This window comes from Stigmatopora argus, chromosome 3 (genome assembly GCF_051989625.1).
Source record: "Stigmatopora argus isolate UIUO_Sarg chromosome 3, RoL_Sarg_1.0, whole genome shotgun sequence".
Taxonomy (NCBI): domain Eukaryota; kingdom Metazoa; phylum Chordata; class Actinopteri; order Syngnathiformes; family Syngnathidae; genus Stigmatopora; species Stigmatopora argus.
This window is the reverse complement of record NC_135389.1, coordinates 18,735,126-18,752,478: the sequence shown is the minus strand read 5'-3', so window position 1 is coordinate 18,752,478 and position 17,353 is coordinate 18,735,126. Positions and strand designations below refer to the sequence as shown.

At 39.1% G+C, this 17,353-nt stretch overlaps 1 protein-coding gene across 12 annotated transcripts in view; it reads right to left on the bottom strand.

The window, feature by feature from the left end:
* The window catches only part of ppip5k1b (diphosphoinositol pentakisphosphate kinase 1b), a 44,450-nt gene that overhangs the window by 11,591 nt on the left and 15,506 nt on the right, over nt 1-17,353 (bottom strand). For 11 of the 12 annotated variants that reach the window (XR_013299522.1, XR_013299521.1, XM_077595649.1 and 8 more), the window contains exons 5-23: nt 17,044-17,131; nt 15,811-16,135; nt 11,398-11,826; nt 11,129-11,324; nt 10,914-11,004; nt 10,716-10,801; nt 9,868-10,022; nt 9,681-9,782; nt 9,439-9,600; nt 8,942-9,063; nt 8,386-8,487; nt 7,223-7,309; nt 6,766-6,841; nt 6,229-6,338; nt 4,302-4,387; nt 3,437-3,562; nt 784-905; nt 539-721; nt 318-459 (exon numbers count right to left, since the gene is read on the bottom strand). Coding sequence is in view for 10 of the 12 variants with exons in the window: in XM_077595649.1 (XP_077451775.1) it covers nt 318-459; nt 539-721; nt 784-905; nt 3,437-3,562; nt 4,302-4,387; nt 6,229-6,338; nt 6,766-6,841; nt 7,223-7,309; nt 8,386-8,487; nt 8,942-9,063; nt 9,439-9,600; nt 9,681-9,782; nt 9,868-10,022; nt 10,716-10,801; nt 10,914-11,004; nt 11,129-11,324; nt 11,398-11,589 (2,140 nt within the window). In the remaining 2 variants the exon portion in view is untranslated. The remainder of the gene's footprint in view (nt 1-317; nt 460-538; nt 722-783; nt 906-3,436; nt 3,563-4,301; nt 4,388-6,228; nt 6,339-6,765; nt 6,842-7,222; nt 7,310-8,385; nt 8,488-8,941; nt 9,064-9,438; nt 9,601-9,680; nt 9,783-9,867; nt 10,023-10,715; nt 10,802-10,913; nt 11,005-11,128; nt 11,325-11,397; nt 11,827-15,810; nt 16,136-17,043; nt 17,132-17,353) is intronic. The other variant, XM_077595650.1, reaches the window with a different exon arrangement.

Genomic DNA, 17,353 nt, shown 5'->3' with positions numbered 1-17,353 from the left:
AAGTGTTTGTATGTACATGCGTTGTCCCTTTAAGAAGCGACGTCAGTCAGTCAGGGTCTTAACAAGTTCTCCAACAAAACACAATCAAAGTACGGGAAATTTGGAGCTTTTCTTAGCCTAATAATTAATAGGGCATTAAGTATGACTAAATAATAATTCACAGTTCGTATTTAGGGGATTTGACCAAAAATTTTAAATGGTAATTATCAATAACCTTCCGGGCGACCAAACGTCCGGCGACCAAAAGTCCAGCGACCAAAAGTCCGGCGACCAAACGGCCGAGTACCATTGACGTCAGTGCTAGCTAAAGAAGCTACCTGAAGACTTGGGATCCTCAAGTCGTTTCCTGATTTGTGAATTCAGGCTCTGGATGAGAGCGTACACTTTGTCGCAGGTCTTCACTGGATTTTGTATCATTTTCATGGAGTTGACAAGCGAGGGGCTGTTTGTCGGCGCTAGCTGTCATCCAAAGTGAACAAAAAAAAGGGACGGATTAGCTTCAAGTAGAACAACGATAAGCCAACGGATTCCCAGTTACCTTCTGATAATCCTCTTGTGAGAACTCCTGGTCCTTCTGCATGATCTCGTGTAACCGCGCTTTGACTTTTTGCTGGCAGTCGGTCAACGAGTCGCTGTCACTGTCCAGCAGCCCGTTCATGTTGGCGCTTTTCACCATTTGCACCAGAATGGGAGTGAGCTCGCCTTCCAGAGCCAGGAGGCCCTGCGGAGAAAATCGGTGAGAATCGGCCTGCCTCGCGTGCCGACGAGTTTGTGTCGCGCCACCTTGGCAAAGGCGGCGGCCGTCATCTGCACCCGGCCTTCGTCGGAGGCGTAGATCTTGAGGTCGTGGCGGTACGTGCTGTGCAGGCGCAGGAGGCCGCATCCGGGAAAGCCGGCGTAGTCGCCTGCAAGGACACAGGCGCGGTGTGAAGACACTGGCCACATTTCAAACATGTTGAGAGAAGAGAACCGACTTGTTCTGGTTGCTTGCACCCGTCACAGGGATAAAAGGACACAGCGCCCGAGGCAACATCACTTTCATTTCATGTCTTAAGACTTTTCTAAAGTTAGAATATTACAGGATATTTGCTTTAGGCCTGTTGGTATGAACAGAGAAATGGTGTGCTTTATAGCAGGGGTGTCCAGACCAAGGCCCGTGGGCCTCTGCCCAGGTTTTATAGGCCCGAAACAAATATTATAATAAAAAAGGCTTATACATTCTGATACATTTGTCAGATATAACACTAGACGGAGGTAATACTGTCAACAGAGCTGCAAAATTATTTCCAACTGTACAATATAGTAGTAAAATATCCTTAATTTTGTTGCTTGTGGTCTTAACCTATTCACTGCCAGTCGCAAGTATAGACATCAAATCCATTTCAACGGCCATCAATGCCTCTCAGTCAAAATGGATTCGAGGCCATCAATGGCCACTAATTAGATAATCAAAAAAATGAAAACCCAATTCCAACCCTCTTTAACAAGTACAAGTGGAAGCTTTCCAAATTAGCCTGCCATGCTTTGATTTTGATGAAAGTGGCCCTCAAACCAAACTAATTTGGACACCCCTCTTCTGGAACATCGTTAAAATGAAATGAAAGTGAATGAATATAAACCCCAAAATGGATTTTTCCAATGAGTCAGGCAGTACAAGATGCTAGAATGATCCTAATGCTGGAGATGATATCTCTCTATTGCTTCATGCATTAGCTTTCCCACTCATAACAATATGAACGTCTAAACCTCGTTAAACGTGCTCTGACTGGCCAGACGCGAGTAGCCTTGATTTTGAAATAAAACAAAATTCCACTTTGTTTTTTCATTGTATTTCTTGTTTGAAAGCGGAGTAATATGAACCATCGAAAGAATATATTAACTTCCTAATGATATTGACCCTAATACTGTGCTTTTGATTCATACAGTATCTCAGAAATACAACTTGTGATGATTTTTCTTAAAATTTTCCCTTCAAAGTAACACATTTGTACTCCCTATTAAAACCATAAATATGGAGGTGAAAATTGGGAATCGGGGGCGGCTTATACGCGAGAAATTGTCAAATTTCAAGGCAATTTTCAGGGTGCGGCTTACATGCAAGTAAATACAGCAAGCGCAATCATCCACAGCAATCTGTGAGTGGACGGATTAGTGAAATTTATTCAGATCACTTCAAGAAATCAATTAGAAGACATCTGAGGAGTGGCGCAATCTAGGTCAACCGTCTCTTACCAAAATCAATAGGGGAGTCACAGGCAAGGGCTCGGTTGCCACCGGCTAGTGGATTTTACACGAAGCAAAGACCGGTGAGAAGGAAGAAAGAAGAGGAGTCACTTTGTGATAGAAGAAAGGGTGAAGAAGTGATCACTTTGTGCCGAGCTTGTTGGTTTTTTTTTTTCCTTCCCTTTCATGCATGGATTTACAATACGGCGTCTATGAAGAAAGAAGTTAATGATGGGGAAAGAGGGAATTGTACTTGAGGTTTTGTCAGTGACAAGTCATCGTTAACTTGTTGCAACAGATGAGTAGAAACTGTTGGAAAGCCGTTTTGCCGTTGCTTTTTGAGCTTGATGAGCGATCAAGGAGCAAGAAAAGTTGAAGAATATTACCGTATTTTCACGACTATAAGGCGCACATAAGTCTTAAATTTTCTCCAAAATAGACAGGGCGCCGTATAATCCAGTGCGCTTTATATATGGACCAAAACTAAAATTGTTATCACGATAAAATAAAAGAAATCAGTCGATAGGGTACACCATCCTCTACAGCTCTCACAACTACGGCAAGCAGCCCCCGACCGTAGAAAAAGTACTGTGCAGTGACTGCTGGGATATATAGTTCTTTTGTCAATACATCCAATGGATGGTGGCCTGGCCATCGACATCAACACAGCTTTACGAAGCATGGAAGACAGCGTTGGAATAGTTACGCTAGCTACTAGCTAGCTACTATTTGCGAATGAATTGTGGCCGCCTGGACGAACGTATAAAACTCAGCTTTTTCGATGACTCATTTGGACAATTGTTCAATTCGGACACAGAAAATGAGGACTTTGATTGATTTGTGGGTGATGATGACGTGAGTACATTGTAAAATGGCTAAATAAAGTACAACCAAACTGAGTTTTGCTTCCGTTACCTTTTTAAAAACGTGTTTTTAGCGTGTGGGTGTAGCGTGTATGTTTAAGCTGGTGTATGTTTTGCCATGCCTGGCTGCGTCTATAAAACCGGTGCGTCTTTTGTGTGTGTAAAATACAGAAATAGCACTCGTTACTGACACTGTGGCTAAAAATACGATGCGCCGTATAGGCGTGAAAATACGGTAATATTGACTTTTTGTGTGTTCTTCTTCCAAAGCGTTTGGACAAGGCAGTTCGCCTGACACTTTTAGGCCACCGTACAAAACGATATTTCGGCGCGTCGTGGTTGTCACGTACCTTGGCCTCCAGGGTACATGCAGCGAAATGCTCTGCCCAGTTCCTCGGCTTGAACCCGGCCAGCCGGCGTCAGCTCGCCGCCCCACTTAAGGACCAGCAGGAGAGACGGACCCTCCCTCTTGGAGTCTGAACAACAAACAGCATTCACGCGTTTGGAGATTCCATTTCTGGGAGATTCTAATTTACACTTGTGTCAATATTTGCCGACATACAGTGTGTGATGTGTTCACCTGTGTATTTGCAAATACCAGTAAGCTGAGCTCTTGGTGCGTAAGACAGAAATAGTCAGCAAAACCTCATAAAAGAGCCTCTGTTTATATATTGAGTGTCCATCTGGAGTCCCTCAACCAGAAGCATCGGGAAATTTGTATAGTTCTCTTTAAGTTGGATTTGCATACGTTCCACTGTACTTTTAAAGCACAGGTGTCAAAGCCTAGGACGGGGGCCAGATGAGGCCGGGGAGATGATTGTGGGTGGTCTACAAATAATAATCACGCACACTCGACTTCATTTTTCTTGTCGTAATAAAATTGATGTAGTATTTCATAAAAAATGTAGTACTCATCAGAAAACACAATTTCAAAGTTAATACAAATGGGTTAATATGAATATAACATCAACTAAAATAAACTTATTTAATTTTTGTAACCCTCCCCTTGAAAAACAAAATAACTAACCAGGGCAAGTAACTATTTTGGATTTTGAAAAAATAATAATATTAATAACTCCACATCCACATTGTTGGATGCCAAAATGTAGGTTATTAATTGCTAGTCATTTATTTAGTAGACGACTTATTTTATTTTTATACAATTCTATCTAATATTTGATGTACACGATTGCAAAAATACAAATAGCACATTACCTTCCTCTTCACTAGAAGCTTTTGGTTGTCCGTTACGCAAGTACGTCAACTGGACTTTTCTGTTGATACCTGAGAAGTGACCATACCTAGTGGGAAGAAACACAAATGAACATACACACACGCGCACACACACAAACGAGCAGAGAAAGGGAGAACGGGCAAAACAGTGTCAAATGCATGTGAGGCAGAAAAGCAGACACACCCACACAGAAATACAATTAGTTGTAATGCTAAATCTGATTGAACAGAAGACACACCGAGCATTCTAGTCGCCTTCAATAGTGCATTAGCGCTGTTGTGTTGTTTGATGTTGACAATCTGACCGTTAAAATAGGGCCTAATGAGTCCTGAGTTCTCCGTTATGGAGTAGGCAGCTGCCCCGGCAGTCACATGATGACGGACGGCAAGCTTAAAACAAAAGCCTGTGGCAGGCGGGCAGGCGGCCAATGAAATACGGGGCTGCTAATGCCACATGTCGAATAGAAGTAATGGTGCCTTTTGTTGTGTCAAACAAAAATCACTCAAAAGCTATGGGGATTACATCGGAAATAGTAGACCAAAGTCACGAGAAGTTTCGAAAATGACACGTTTTAATGTGCCACATGGGAGTTTGAAAGATAAAGTCAAATCTAATGAGAGGGAAAATGTAAGAGTAGTGTTTTTTCCCCACAAATTTACTCAAAAGGGAAAAGGATATTGTTAAAACTAATCTTAGAAGTACATTTATCTCAAATGGTTACTCAAGTAAATGTAACAGAGGAGATGAGTCACGTTACCGGGAGTCAGTGATGGTCAATGGGGTATAAAATCGTGCAAACTCGTATCGCCCGACCTTTGCACAAAATGCAATAAAAACGTTTAGAATCCAGCAGTTAGTCTAGAACAACGGCGCCATTTTCGATATAATACCTAAACATTTTTTTTCTTCTAATCGGATTAAAAGAACTGGATCAAAAGCCCTAAATATTCAGTTTGTCTAGATGTAAAACAATGTTTATTTGAGCTTTTTTTCCTTAGTAAGGGAAATTGTCTTTTAATCATTTGTTTTTCAAAACAAAATATATTTTTTTAAATAGAAAATATTTTATATATTTATTTTCAGATTTGACAAAATACTTTTTGAACTAAAAATAAAAAGATTATTGATTTAAAAAGGGGAAAATCAGAAAATATAATATACATCTATAATCTTCATTTTAATTTGATCCTAAAACAGAAAGTCGGCACTCATGATTTACTTTCTCGGGCCGCACGAAATGATGCGGCGGGCCAGATTTGGCCCCCGGGCCGCCACTTTGACACCTGTGATCCAGAACCTTCGATCCTTGCGAGATTAATAATCAAAATGGAGATAGCTTTGATGTAGACGAGAGAGGATATTGGCTGATTTAGAGTCCAAATTATATGTGACGAGGTCCACATTCAAACGCAGCAGCACCGCACACATTTTTCTGTTTTCATGTGTGCCCTGTTAATAGCTAAGCATTAAACTGAGTATTTACTTCACGTGAAATGCCGCCCAAAATATTGGAACAGGACGAACTAAGTATGCTAAATGATGTTCAGGTTAAAACCGAAGTGAACATCAGCAGGCACATGCAGGTTCCTAATATTTTGCTTGTCAAGAGATCTAAAGGAGGGAAGTAAATCAGCATCCTTTCGAAAAAAAATTAAAAATAAAAACATTTTAAAATATGTAGTAAAGGCAGAGGGTGCATACTGAGTGTCAATCAAGCTGGATTCCCTTTTAGAAAGGAGAAAGAAGCAGAGGAGGGGAAGAGAAGATGAACGTTAGAGGCATGATGAGAAAATTCAGGATTATAGATGGAGAAAGATGGGCTCGTCTGAGTGGCACAATGACTTGAAGATGAGTGGAAAGCAGGGGAGACGAGGCTGAGACATTTGTGTGTGTGCTTTTTGATCTCACATTTCCAGGACGGTCTTGAGTTGCTCCAGTTTGGACTTCTTCTCCTCAATCTCGCAGTCGTTGTGTTGACCAAGTTCAAGTAGCAGCAAGCGAGCGATATCCAGAACTTCCTGGAAGATGAGGAAAATAGAGCAAATGCTAAATGAATCCATCATCAATGTGATTTTTATGCAATTTAGTACTTCACTCTTGAAAAATACAATTAGTTTCATGTCGTATTACCGCGTTTCTTTATGTTCATTATCACAACAAGGGGTTTATTCATGAAAAAAATGTATATCTTGGGGCACTACCCCTACTCGACCCAAAAATACAAACAAACATTTGAGTTGCGTTGACGGATATAATAAACACACCAATTTAAACACCCCAGAAAACCTTCTATAACGTTTTTCAAAACAAAAATAGCATGAAGCTAGGAGTCCTTTACAAGTCATTTGTTTTCATTACAAACACGACGTGCAATTCTTTGTTTTATGTTAAAACTTCAACTAAGAATGTCAATAAACACTCAATCGACTATATTTTAACACTCACCTGAAGCTGTTTTGGTTTTTTCAGCTTTAGCTTTCCTGACTTGTAGCCTCCGCATTTTTCAAACAATTCAAAGAATCTGAAAGAAAATAACATAAATTTGTTGGTGCATGCAAATTAAAAAAAGGAGTTAGAGAGCATTTGTTAAGAGTTAAATAGGCTAATCCATGACCAAATAATCATGATAAATTCCTTTTCTCTCTGACCTTTACCTTATTATCCCCAAAACTAAATCACCTCTTTCATTTCATATTAAAAACATATCTTACAACTTTTATAGTCATCCGTTTATTCCTTCCTTATTTATCTAGAATGCTAAAACATTTTGGACCTCTTTGACCTTTGACCCCCAAATTCAATCACCTCTTTAATTTCATATTACAAACACATCCCGCAAGCTTTATTCGTTCTTGTGTTATCTTGACAAAAGGACATAATTTCCGGCGCTTAAAATACGTACAGAGGATGTCGAACCTCCATTTTCATTTTCTGCTTTGGTGTGCGGTCGCCATGGCGAATAATGGCGATAACGCATCGCAGCTCCATCCTGCGTCGTGAGGAAAATGAGGTTAAATGAAGTGTGATTACAGTAATTACTTCTGCAATTTGACATCAGAGAAGCCGTTTGTTGAGTGCCTGTTTTTAACCATAACATGTCAAAATCACATAATGTGTTCAGAATAAGCACGTCAAAAAAATAAATTGCATTTGAAAATGTGCAATGACTAAAGGACCATATCTATGAACACAAATCTCCAGTTAAATTTCCAATATTCAAGATCAATGTATATTAGTAAGCATTCATTTCCAAATATATTTGGAGTACAGACGCTCCCCTACTTACGAACATACGACTTACGGACAACGGTACATACGAACATGTCTGCAAATTGCGTTTATGTCGAAAAATGTTCGTAAGTTCGATTTTGTTGCGTAAGTGCGTGACGTATCGCCAGTGCGCAAAGAACCTTTTTCATTTTTATCATGAAATATCTCGTGCAGCCATTATTCAATATGGTTGGTGAAAAGCGAAATGCTTCTAGTGAGGGAGTTGCAAGGAAGAGGCAAGCCATTTCATTTGAAACGAGTGGCAATAATAACGAAGCTTGATGCGCGTGAGAGAGGTGAGCGTTGCACGGTCATACAACTTGAATCGTTCGACCGTCAGTACCATTTATAAACAGAAAGATCGAGCAGCAGGACCCAAATATTATATAGAACGTTGCACAAAGTTTGCAAATCAATTGAATGATGCCATACAGTGCTACCGCATCATTTATGATGAAAAAAGAAGAAAACTGTGCAATCGTCGTTAGATCGCTTCTTTTGGCCAGTTTCTAATACATAAATCTCTCTCTATATATATACAGTACTGTACATATTCTCTCCATTTTATAAAAAAAAAATTCAGTACAAACCAATGCGTGTTACTTATACAAGCCTTAAACATACAAATGCACTTATATAAACCTTCAATATACTTATATAGGCCTTAAACATAAATTATAATACAAAATATAGCACTGAATCAACTTACAAATTCAACTTATGAACAATCGCTCGGAACCTAACTCATTCGTAAGTAGGGGAGCGTCTGTATTATTATTTCTAGGTTAGACTTACATGGTTCCTGAGGTGGTCGGGACAATGGGGATATCTTCGGCCTCCATCGGGATAGACCAAGGAATGTGGAATTGGGGGGCTAACTCTCTCATGACCATGTTCCTTCGGAAGCAATAGAGAAAACAACTGATGAGAGAAGTTGATTAGTCAGACACTTAAACTAAAGAAGCGCAAAACATTTTCTTATACTCTGAAAAAATTCTATCATTTAATTACTGTATAAAAACTTGTGATAGTGGGACTTTAAAGCTCATTTCTTTTGCACACTTGACTGCCAAGGAATGAATTCTAAGCATGTAAAAATGGCCTTTAACATGTGGCGGTTTTCAATTACACTATCGTGAATGTTGTGGTCACGTTTACGAGTGTATTTGAAGTGTGGGCGCGATAAATCAAAAGGCTGCTAAACTGCAAAGCCATCGCAGAAGAGTTATGAGACTGCCGTAGGGGGAGGAGAAAAAAAAAAGGTGTATCTTTGACAATACGTGCTGTCAACGGGACTAATTCATTCGATTTGACATTTGGATGATCACGACTTGGAAGTTGTAAGACCTACCCCAACACTTTGGCGCAGTCGTCGTAGTACTTCATGGAGTTCTTGACAAAGCTGAAACCGTTGACGTCACAGACAAACGAGTGGCCGTTGGCTCGGAGGAGGTCGAAGCCGCACACGGTTTGCTGACATTACACAAAAAATGTACACAATATGGTTTATCAAGTTCGCCCTGTGGGTGGATAATTATATTTAGTTTAATACAATGTTCTGCACAGAGGTAATACAAATGAATCTGCCCAAAAGTGACTGTCAATTTTGATGTTCGCTCATTTAAAATCAGGTTTTGGTGCCGCAAATAATTTCACGAGATTTTATTTTTTTGCATAGTTATAGCACTGATTGACTTTATAACTGCTCATTTTAGGTTTCTTTTTTTTATTTTACTGTCCGCGGAAAATTAACTTTCAAGCTGCGGAACCAAGAACTGCTCTCCGCAGAATCAAGACATTTTCTATATCGTGCAACACACGCAAATGCATTTTGTTTAATGCGCTTACCTGGAATGCTAAGCAGACTTTTCGCGCAACCAGCTTCTCCATAGCCGTCAGCATGACAGGGTATCGAATCTCCTTCCCCTCGCTGTCTCGCTCCACTTTCCCGTCCAGCGCAGGAGATTTCCGGGCCTCTGCGTGGGCATAGTCCGGACCCACCGTGTACACCTGAGACAAATATTCCCCAAAACAACATTTCTGCAGACAATACAACCTTTATGGCTAGTGCAACAGGAACAAGCGTTTACCTTCACGTCGGTACCATCTGTTGGCATAAACTCCTCGTATATGTAAGCGCCAGTCTTCCGAACGCTGGTTTCTGGGGAGTACACACTGCTACGACTCCCGATCTGAAAACGGCAAAGCGTCGCGCTCGGGTCAATCACAAGCGGTGCGTAGGAATCGATACCATAGCGGCTACGTCAATTTCTTTACTTTTCTAAACAGTCTCTGACTGCCGCCACCCGCTGACGTCGGGTAGTAGATGTAGACATTGTGGTCCTCGGCGCAGACCGGCTTCTCCACAAAAGGTTTAGGGAACACCTCCCCGTTGACTTCCACGTGGTCCTCCCCCTCCACAAGGTTGCACTCTGAAACAAAGTAACGGAAGTTCTTTAAAGTCCAACTGTCACCTCCGGGGGTACTTCACTGAATTCGATAGATTAGAATTCACTGAGCCACAAACAGTATTTCTGTTTGCCAGAATCCTCACCATTGATTACATCACTGATGTCAAAGTGGCGGCCCGCGGGCCAAATTTGGCCCACCACATCATTTTCTGTGGCCCAAGAAAGTCAATGATGAGTGCCAACTTTCTGTTTTATGATCAAATTCAAATGAAGATAATGGATGTATAGGGAATATTTCCTGTGTTTGCTCATTTTGAACCAATAATTGCAGACGATTTGTACAAATTTGAATGTCTATCGATCAGCACGATTGAAAAAGCTGTCAATTTATTAATCAATTAATTTTGGCAGCCTAGTTGGAAGACATACTGGCCCTCCGGATGAAATCAAAACTACAACGTGATCCGCAACAAAAATTGAGTTTGGCACCCCTGGATTACATCATCGGTTTCAACTATGCAGAGGCAAACCATGACAAAAAATGATTTTTATTGCACAATTTCAATGGTTATGGATCTGCATGAGTCTTAAATATTTTTGAATACTATTTGACATTTAATTAGTGTGTAAAAACCTGCAATAGTGAGACATCAAATCATATTTATTTCAATGAATCTTTCTCGCCCGCTCAATGCATTTTTCCCTTGCCTTTACCTTCAGGGTTGTCGGGGTCCCGGTTGAGCACGGCATATCGAGGTAGGTCGATCCCCTCTTCTTGAAGGATGCGGTACACTTCCCTCCTGATGTACCAATCAAACAATAATAACTTCTTAGCGGCCCCAAACCTTCTGATTATAATCCGTCATTACTTAGATCTATGAAATAGCATTATTGTGTCTATATAAACTGTACCTGTCCTGGATAAAATACTGCATGTTGAGGTCATTGATGAGCAGTGGATTCCTGAGCTTGGCATATTCCACCGCTTTGTCCAGTGGGAAACCTACATTTTCAAAATATCTATTGAGAATTTGCCTTTTTTTTTGCAATGAGATAGCATTTAAAGCATTTTCCTGGAGTGAATATGGTCTCAGATGTACTATATGGTTCTTAGCATATAACCGTACCTTTCGAGTGGAAAGAGATGAGGCAGTCACACAGTGGCCATTTTTCCACAGGCTCCTCCAAAATAACATCCTCGGGAAAGATCACCACCTCGATGTAGTCGAACTTGCAGAGGCGCTCCAGAATATGTGTCATGGGTTTGGACTTGGACTTCTTCATCATGCAGCAAATTCCTACCACGATCTGTCGCTCGGACGGCTGACAGCAAGGAATTGTTTGCAAATAGCTTGCAAATATCGTCTCAACATTAAAAGATTTAACAAGAACTCACCGACTGGTCGTCATCGTCTTCCATGTCCTCCTCCGGGAACATGTCCATCTTCACGTCCGCCTCCATTGGCTGCAAGTCGGGCTCGTCATCTTCAGAAGCCAAGGCGGCGACGTCTTTGCTGTCCCGCCTCAGACCGTCGCCGCCATCCAGTTGCTGTTCGTCACAGGGTTCGGACATCACGTGTAGTAGCATGTCCAGTTCTAGGATAACTTGCGATGGTCAAATTTTACGAGTTGCGCGGGCGTCTTTGTGACCAACTCCCTCAATGGAGAGGTAAAAGTGAAGAAACTCTGGGTCACAGCTCTACAAAAGAGGTGATCTATCCATGTGAGGACAGCGAAATTCCGAGCCTGAGGGAAAACATGTCGTAGGTAGGTCCGCTCCGGTTCAACTTTAGATTGCGCCGCTGCACTCCATTGTTCCTTCCCCCTGGTGACACAAAGGCAGAAAGCGTGACACCACACAGTTGAGCAACATCAACTTTGCAAGGTAGCCAGTCACATTGCCACATCCGTCAATGTCTGAAAAGAAACCTCAGTTATACAATAAGAAAAGCTCTATTGGTGCATCAAGGAACTGGTTCGCAGAAGTAAAGACATGTTCCGCACAATAAATATTTGCTCAAAGACCCACTGAAAAAAATAATTTAAAAAATTGAAAAAAATAAAAAGTATTTTATATATATATATATATATATATACACACACACATATATCATATTTATTATTATTTTTATTATTTTTATCAATTCAATTAAAAAAATAAATGGAAAAAACATTAGATATATATAAATATATAATTATATATATATGTATAATATAATTATATATTTATATATATTATATATATATAATATATTTATATATATTTTATTTATATATATTTATATATATATAATTTTTTTACATTTATTTTTATTTTTTTAATTGAATTTTCTTCACATTAACAGGTTATTTACAGAAAATCTAAACAAAGAGAGAAGTATGAACAATAAATGGCACTGTATAAATATGGCCAAAAAAAAGATGAAAAGTATTTCTTTGAATTTCAAAATCACCTTTACCTATTGCAAATAGCAATGTCTTTTCATGGACATCTCTAGCCATTCGCCTTTAATTATTCGCGGATTTAGGGGGAAAAATTTGTCTGAACGTGCCACTCAAATAGATTTAGTAGACTTGACAAGGCGTGGAAGCAGAATTTGCAGTATGCAATTTTTAATCTGCCTTTGATCTGACTGTTATGAACACGGATTAATGCCATGACTCAACACATTCATTTCCAAACTACTCCAGAGTTCATTTCTTTGTTCCGGCAACGTTCAGTTGTAGAAATAAATCAAGCTAGCAAAAACCACACTTCACCGCTAGCACTTCCACTTTAAATAGATTAGATGTCAACCGCCGTCAATGGCAGCTAGTAAATTCCGCCATTCTTGTCTGAGCGCTCCTGCCGATTGCACAAGCAAACGCGCTTGTGAACAGTTCAACCTTGAAGGCGGTCTGCTTGTGTTGTGCCATTCCTCCAGTGACATATCTCAAATAATCTCCCGCTGACCTTGGCGCCTATAAATAACGACGAGATTGGACCTGCAGGGGACGCGCCAAGGCCCAGCTGGGGTCGGAGGCGAAATTTATACAGACGGGCTACGCTAACTAAAAGATAAGTTACCCCGACTTAGCCTGGAGGTGGTGACAAGTGGTACTAAAACTCAAAGGAGGACTTGAGCAGAGATACAAGTGTACAGAAATACATGCTATGAGGCGCCACTTTGATTATATTATATATAATAAAATATATATTATATTTGTGCTCTTTGCAAACTATCACAAATTTTGCAGACCTTACAAATAGTTTTCTATGGTATATTTTCCTGGTGCCTTTGGTTGCAAATAGCATTGAACTTCCTGTTCCTGCAAGGCTTAAATGAGCGAGATGACCACAAATGTTCCCAAGTGTCACCGTCGCATTTTTTTCAGGTCTCACTTTAATAGTTGTCACGCAACTCCACGCGCGGTCCAATTAACGCTTTTTACGGCAAGTTTCGCAAACGGAATCTGTTCTTGACCAACCATGAATCAGAAAGCCACCGCTAATGAAAACACTTAACTCGTAAAGCTTCACCCGCACTGTGAATCCTTCCTGTAAACAATCCAAACCCAAACAAATACTTTTTGAAATCCTTGTCATATGGTTAAAGTAAATCCAACGATAAGTTAAAGCAGTGTAAACCGAAATGGCAAATGTAGTAAATTTTTAGCCAATTGCAGCGTCATTCTAATATCAGTTGCGCAAAATAACATGCTAACTAAAACTTGAGACAAAAAAAGACAGTTAGTGACTTTTGAATTAATAAAATTACTAAATAGGAGTGGGAACCTTAAGGGATCACAATAACGATTATCTCACGTTATTGCGATAAAATTATCCATACATCAGGAAATCAGTCTATGAGAAAAACAAGGTATTTTTAAATGGATACATAGTTTATTTTTCTGTCCTCCTCACAGACAGAATTTTTCATGGCAACCTTTCTGTAGATAAATAGAGGAAATTTATATTATTACAACATTCTTGTAAATAAATTCATATTTAGGCAACGGTGACAGTGCACGGCGTCCAATTCATTTTAACTGTCGTATGTTGATTTGGCATCTCTCAGTCAAATTAAATTGGAGCTCTAGCGGCTGATTCAACATAGACAATATTCTAATAGAACATTTTGATCGTGGAAAATTTGGGGGGCAAATCATTTTAAAACTACATAAGATGTCAAAAACCAAGTCAATGATTCAACATAGACAATATTCTAATAGAACATTTTGATCTAGTTGAAATTTTTGAGAGCAAATCATTTTAAAACTATATATCGATTCTCGGTGGTAGTATGTCAAAAACTGAGTGGGGGATATTCTCACACCCCAATTACTTAAATCAATACAAACTAGTGAAAAGGAGCAACAAAATGAACAAAATACCCAAAATATAAAAAATAAACACACATAGCCTACCAGAAAAAAACTTTTACCTTTCACACAGAATCCAGAAAACTGATATCACACATCAAAACAGCAGTCCACCATCGAAAAAAATACCATGCACAGAGTGACAGTTTTGCGCAAAGTAGAAATATCTTTCAACAAGACAAAGCAGAAGCAGAAAAATTGCAGTTTTTACAGGCTGTGTAAAAGAGACTGATTAAACCTGTATGTTCGTCTCTTTAACCTTTGAGACAGCCTGCCAAATGAATATAATTTATGACACTCTCGATTAGATGAGTGAAGCAAGCCCCGTATAGCTTGAGACGTTAGCGTAGTTTGCTAATTAACATATGATAAAGATAATAAGAACCCTAATGATTTGTCAATCCATTATAAATGGCATTTATCCCATGCATAACTAGCTTTCATCTGAAATAATAAATAAACTTTTATTTTAACATATTTCAGTCAGATGTAAGTGATACTCGATTAATTTATTGGATGTCTATTCACTGTCAATGGCAATTAAAGAAAATGCAAAAACATCCTCAATTACCAGTGCAATAAAAAAGTACAAGTAAGAAAACAACAATTACTGGATGAATTAATATGACCTTAATAATGTGCTTTTGATTCATACATTATCTCAGAAATACCACGTTGATGACTTTTAAGATTTTCCCTTCAAAGTAACACTTTTGTACTCCCTATTAAAACCATAAATATGGAAGTGAAAATTGTGAATCTGGGGGCGGCTTATACGCGAAAAAAATGTACAATTCAACGATTTTAAGGCAATTTTAAGGGTGCAGCTTACACGTGGGGGTGGCTTAAATGCGAGTAAATACGGTAACACTTGTAATCAAATATAATATCCGGATTTTAAAAAAAATCAAGATCAAAACTTGTATACCTTATAATACTTTTGACAATACAACGCTTTAGTTGTAGTTATTTTCCCATAATTTGTATGCAATTGTAAGCATAATAATTAATTTGAACAATGAACAAGCCTTGTTTGGCTGCCATCCCTCCCACTTGAAATGAATTGGACGTCCGTCAATAGTAGCCATTGGATATCATGCATGTAATACCAGTGGAAGTCCAATCCACTTGAAGATGAGTTACAGTGAATGAACATTTAAAAAAGATAGATATATTTAAAAAAACAAAAGCTAGCTTGAGCTGAACTAGATGACATTAGCCTCGTGTTGCTATGTGATGTTACAAATGAATGAGCGTGGGAACTGAACGCTTTCGCCACAACAAAACTTCCTGACTCCAACTTAACCGAGTCAGCGTGTTTTAAAATTCAACCCCCACTTTTATAGACCTCTTCCACATACGTCGCTATCATAAAAACAGCACTAAACATCAGCAATTCCATTCGAAGCCAAGTCGACAAACAAGAGTTGCGTTGATTTGCACTCACCCCCAACAGGTCATCAAGTGTCCCCAGCTGCCTCCACTTCCTCGTTATAGCCCCCCTCCCTGAGTCAAGTGGACCCGAGGGGAAGCTGGGGAGAAGTTCACGTCCGGTCAACGAACGGCTAACCGCCGCCAAGCACCGCCGGACTGACGGGGAGTCATCAAACCCCTTTAGCCGACTCCTTCCCAGGCGTCCAGTCCAGCACCTTCACCGCCCCTACCGCTTTCCGCTGCTCTTCCCCGGTACTCGGTGCACGCCGCCGGGGTCAGAGCGCGGCAGGTCCCGCGACGGTGCTGCCATCTAGCGGCGAGCTGCTGCACAACAAATTCTTCAAAGCATGGGGAGGGTAACATAAGGAACGGGGGCCATGTGAAAAACAATTTTTAAACTAATAAAACTAATAAAGCATCATAAATGACATTTTAACAAATATATATATATATATATATATATACACACATATAGATTATTTTTTGTTAAAATGTCACTTATGATGCTTTATTAGTTTAAAAATTTTAAATATTTTTTAAAAAATTAATTAAAATTTTTAAACTAATAAAGCATCATAAGTGACATTTTAACAAAAAATAATCTATATGTATATATACATACATATATATATATGTATGTATATATATACATATAGATTATTTTTTAAGAAAAACATTTTTTAGAAAAAAAATGTAGTTACTCAAAATAGTTATCATTTAATAAAGCATCATAAGTGACATTTTAACAAAAAACAATCTATATGTATATATATACATACATATATGTATGTATATATATACACATAGATTATTTTTTGTTAAAATGTCACTTATGATGCTTTATTAGTTTAAACTTTTTAAATAATTTTAAAAAAGTTATATATATATATATATTTTTTTTAATTAGATTACTGCATACTCCAACAAAGTTTATTCAATATGTATAGTATTTATTATTCTGTTATTATCTATCACTATATTATTTATATTACTATTATGGGTTGGCACTGCTTAATTCAAGGCATTAGAAGTATTACATAATCCATGCATGAAAGGGTGACTCATCATTCATTGCCATTGACGGCATAAGACGTCCAACTTATTTGGACCAAAAATTCAAATGGATTTGACATTCATTGCCGTCAATGGCTGCAAAGAATTGAAATGAATGTTATCACAAGCCCTTGCATTGACATCCATAATTCCACATTTTTGAGTGACATATACACACGCCAGCAAGACTCACCAGTTGGGCCAACACAAGCCTGGCACACGGTCCAAAAAGTGCGGGATAGCCACGTATCCCATCATGCAACGGGGCATGAGAAGCCAATCTGTGCGGCAGCATAAGGAAGTGAGTGTTCCGAGCAAGTAACGTAAATTTTATATGCTTCCCCTTCACATTCTACCGCATCCAAACTTTGGAGGGGGTGAAAAAAAATTATGAAATGTTATGTAACATGTTTAAAAAAACTGAAAAAAAATCCCAATGAAGGCTGCAGTGTTTGCTAGCGCCCCTAGATAAACAAGTCTTTGTCGTCTTTTAGAGAGGAGGA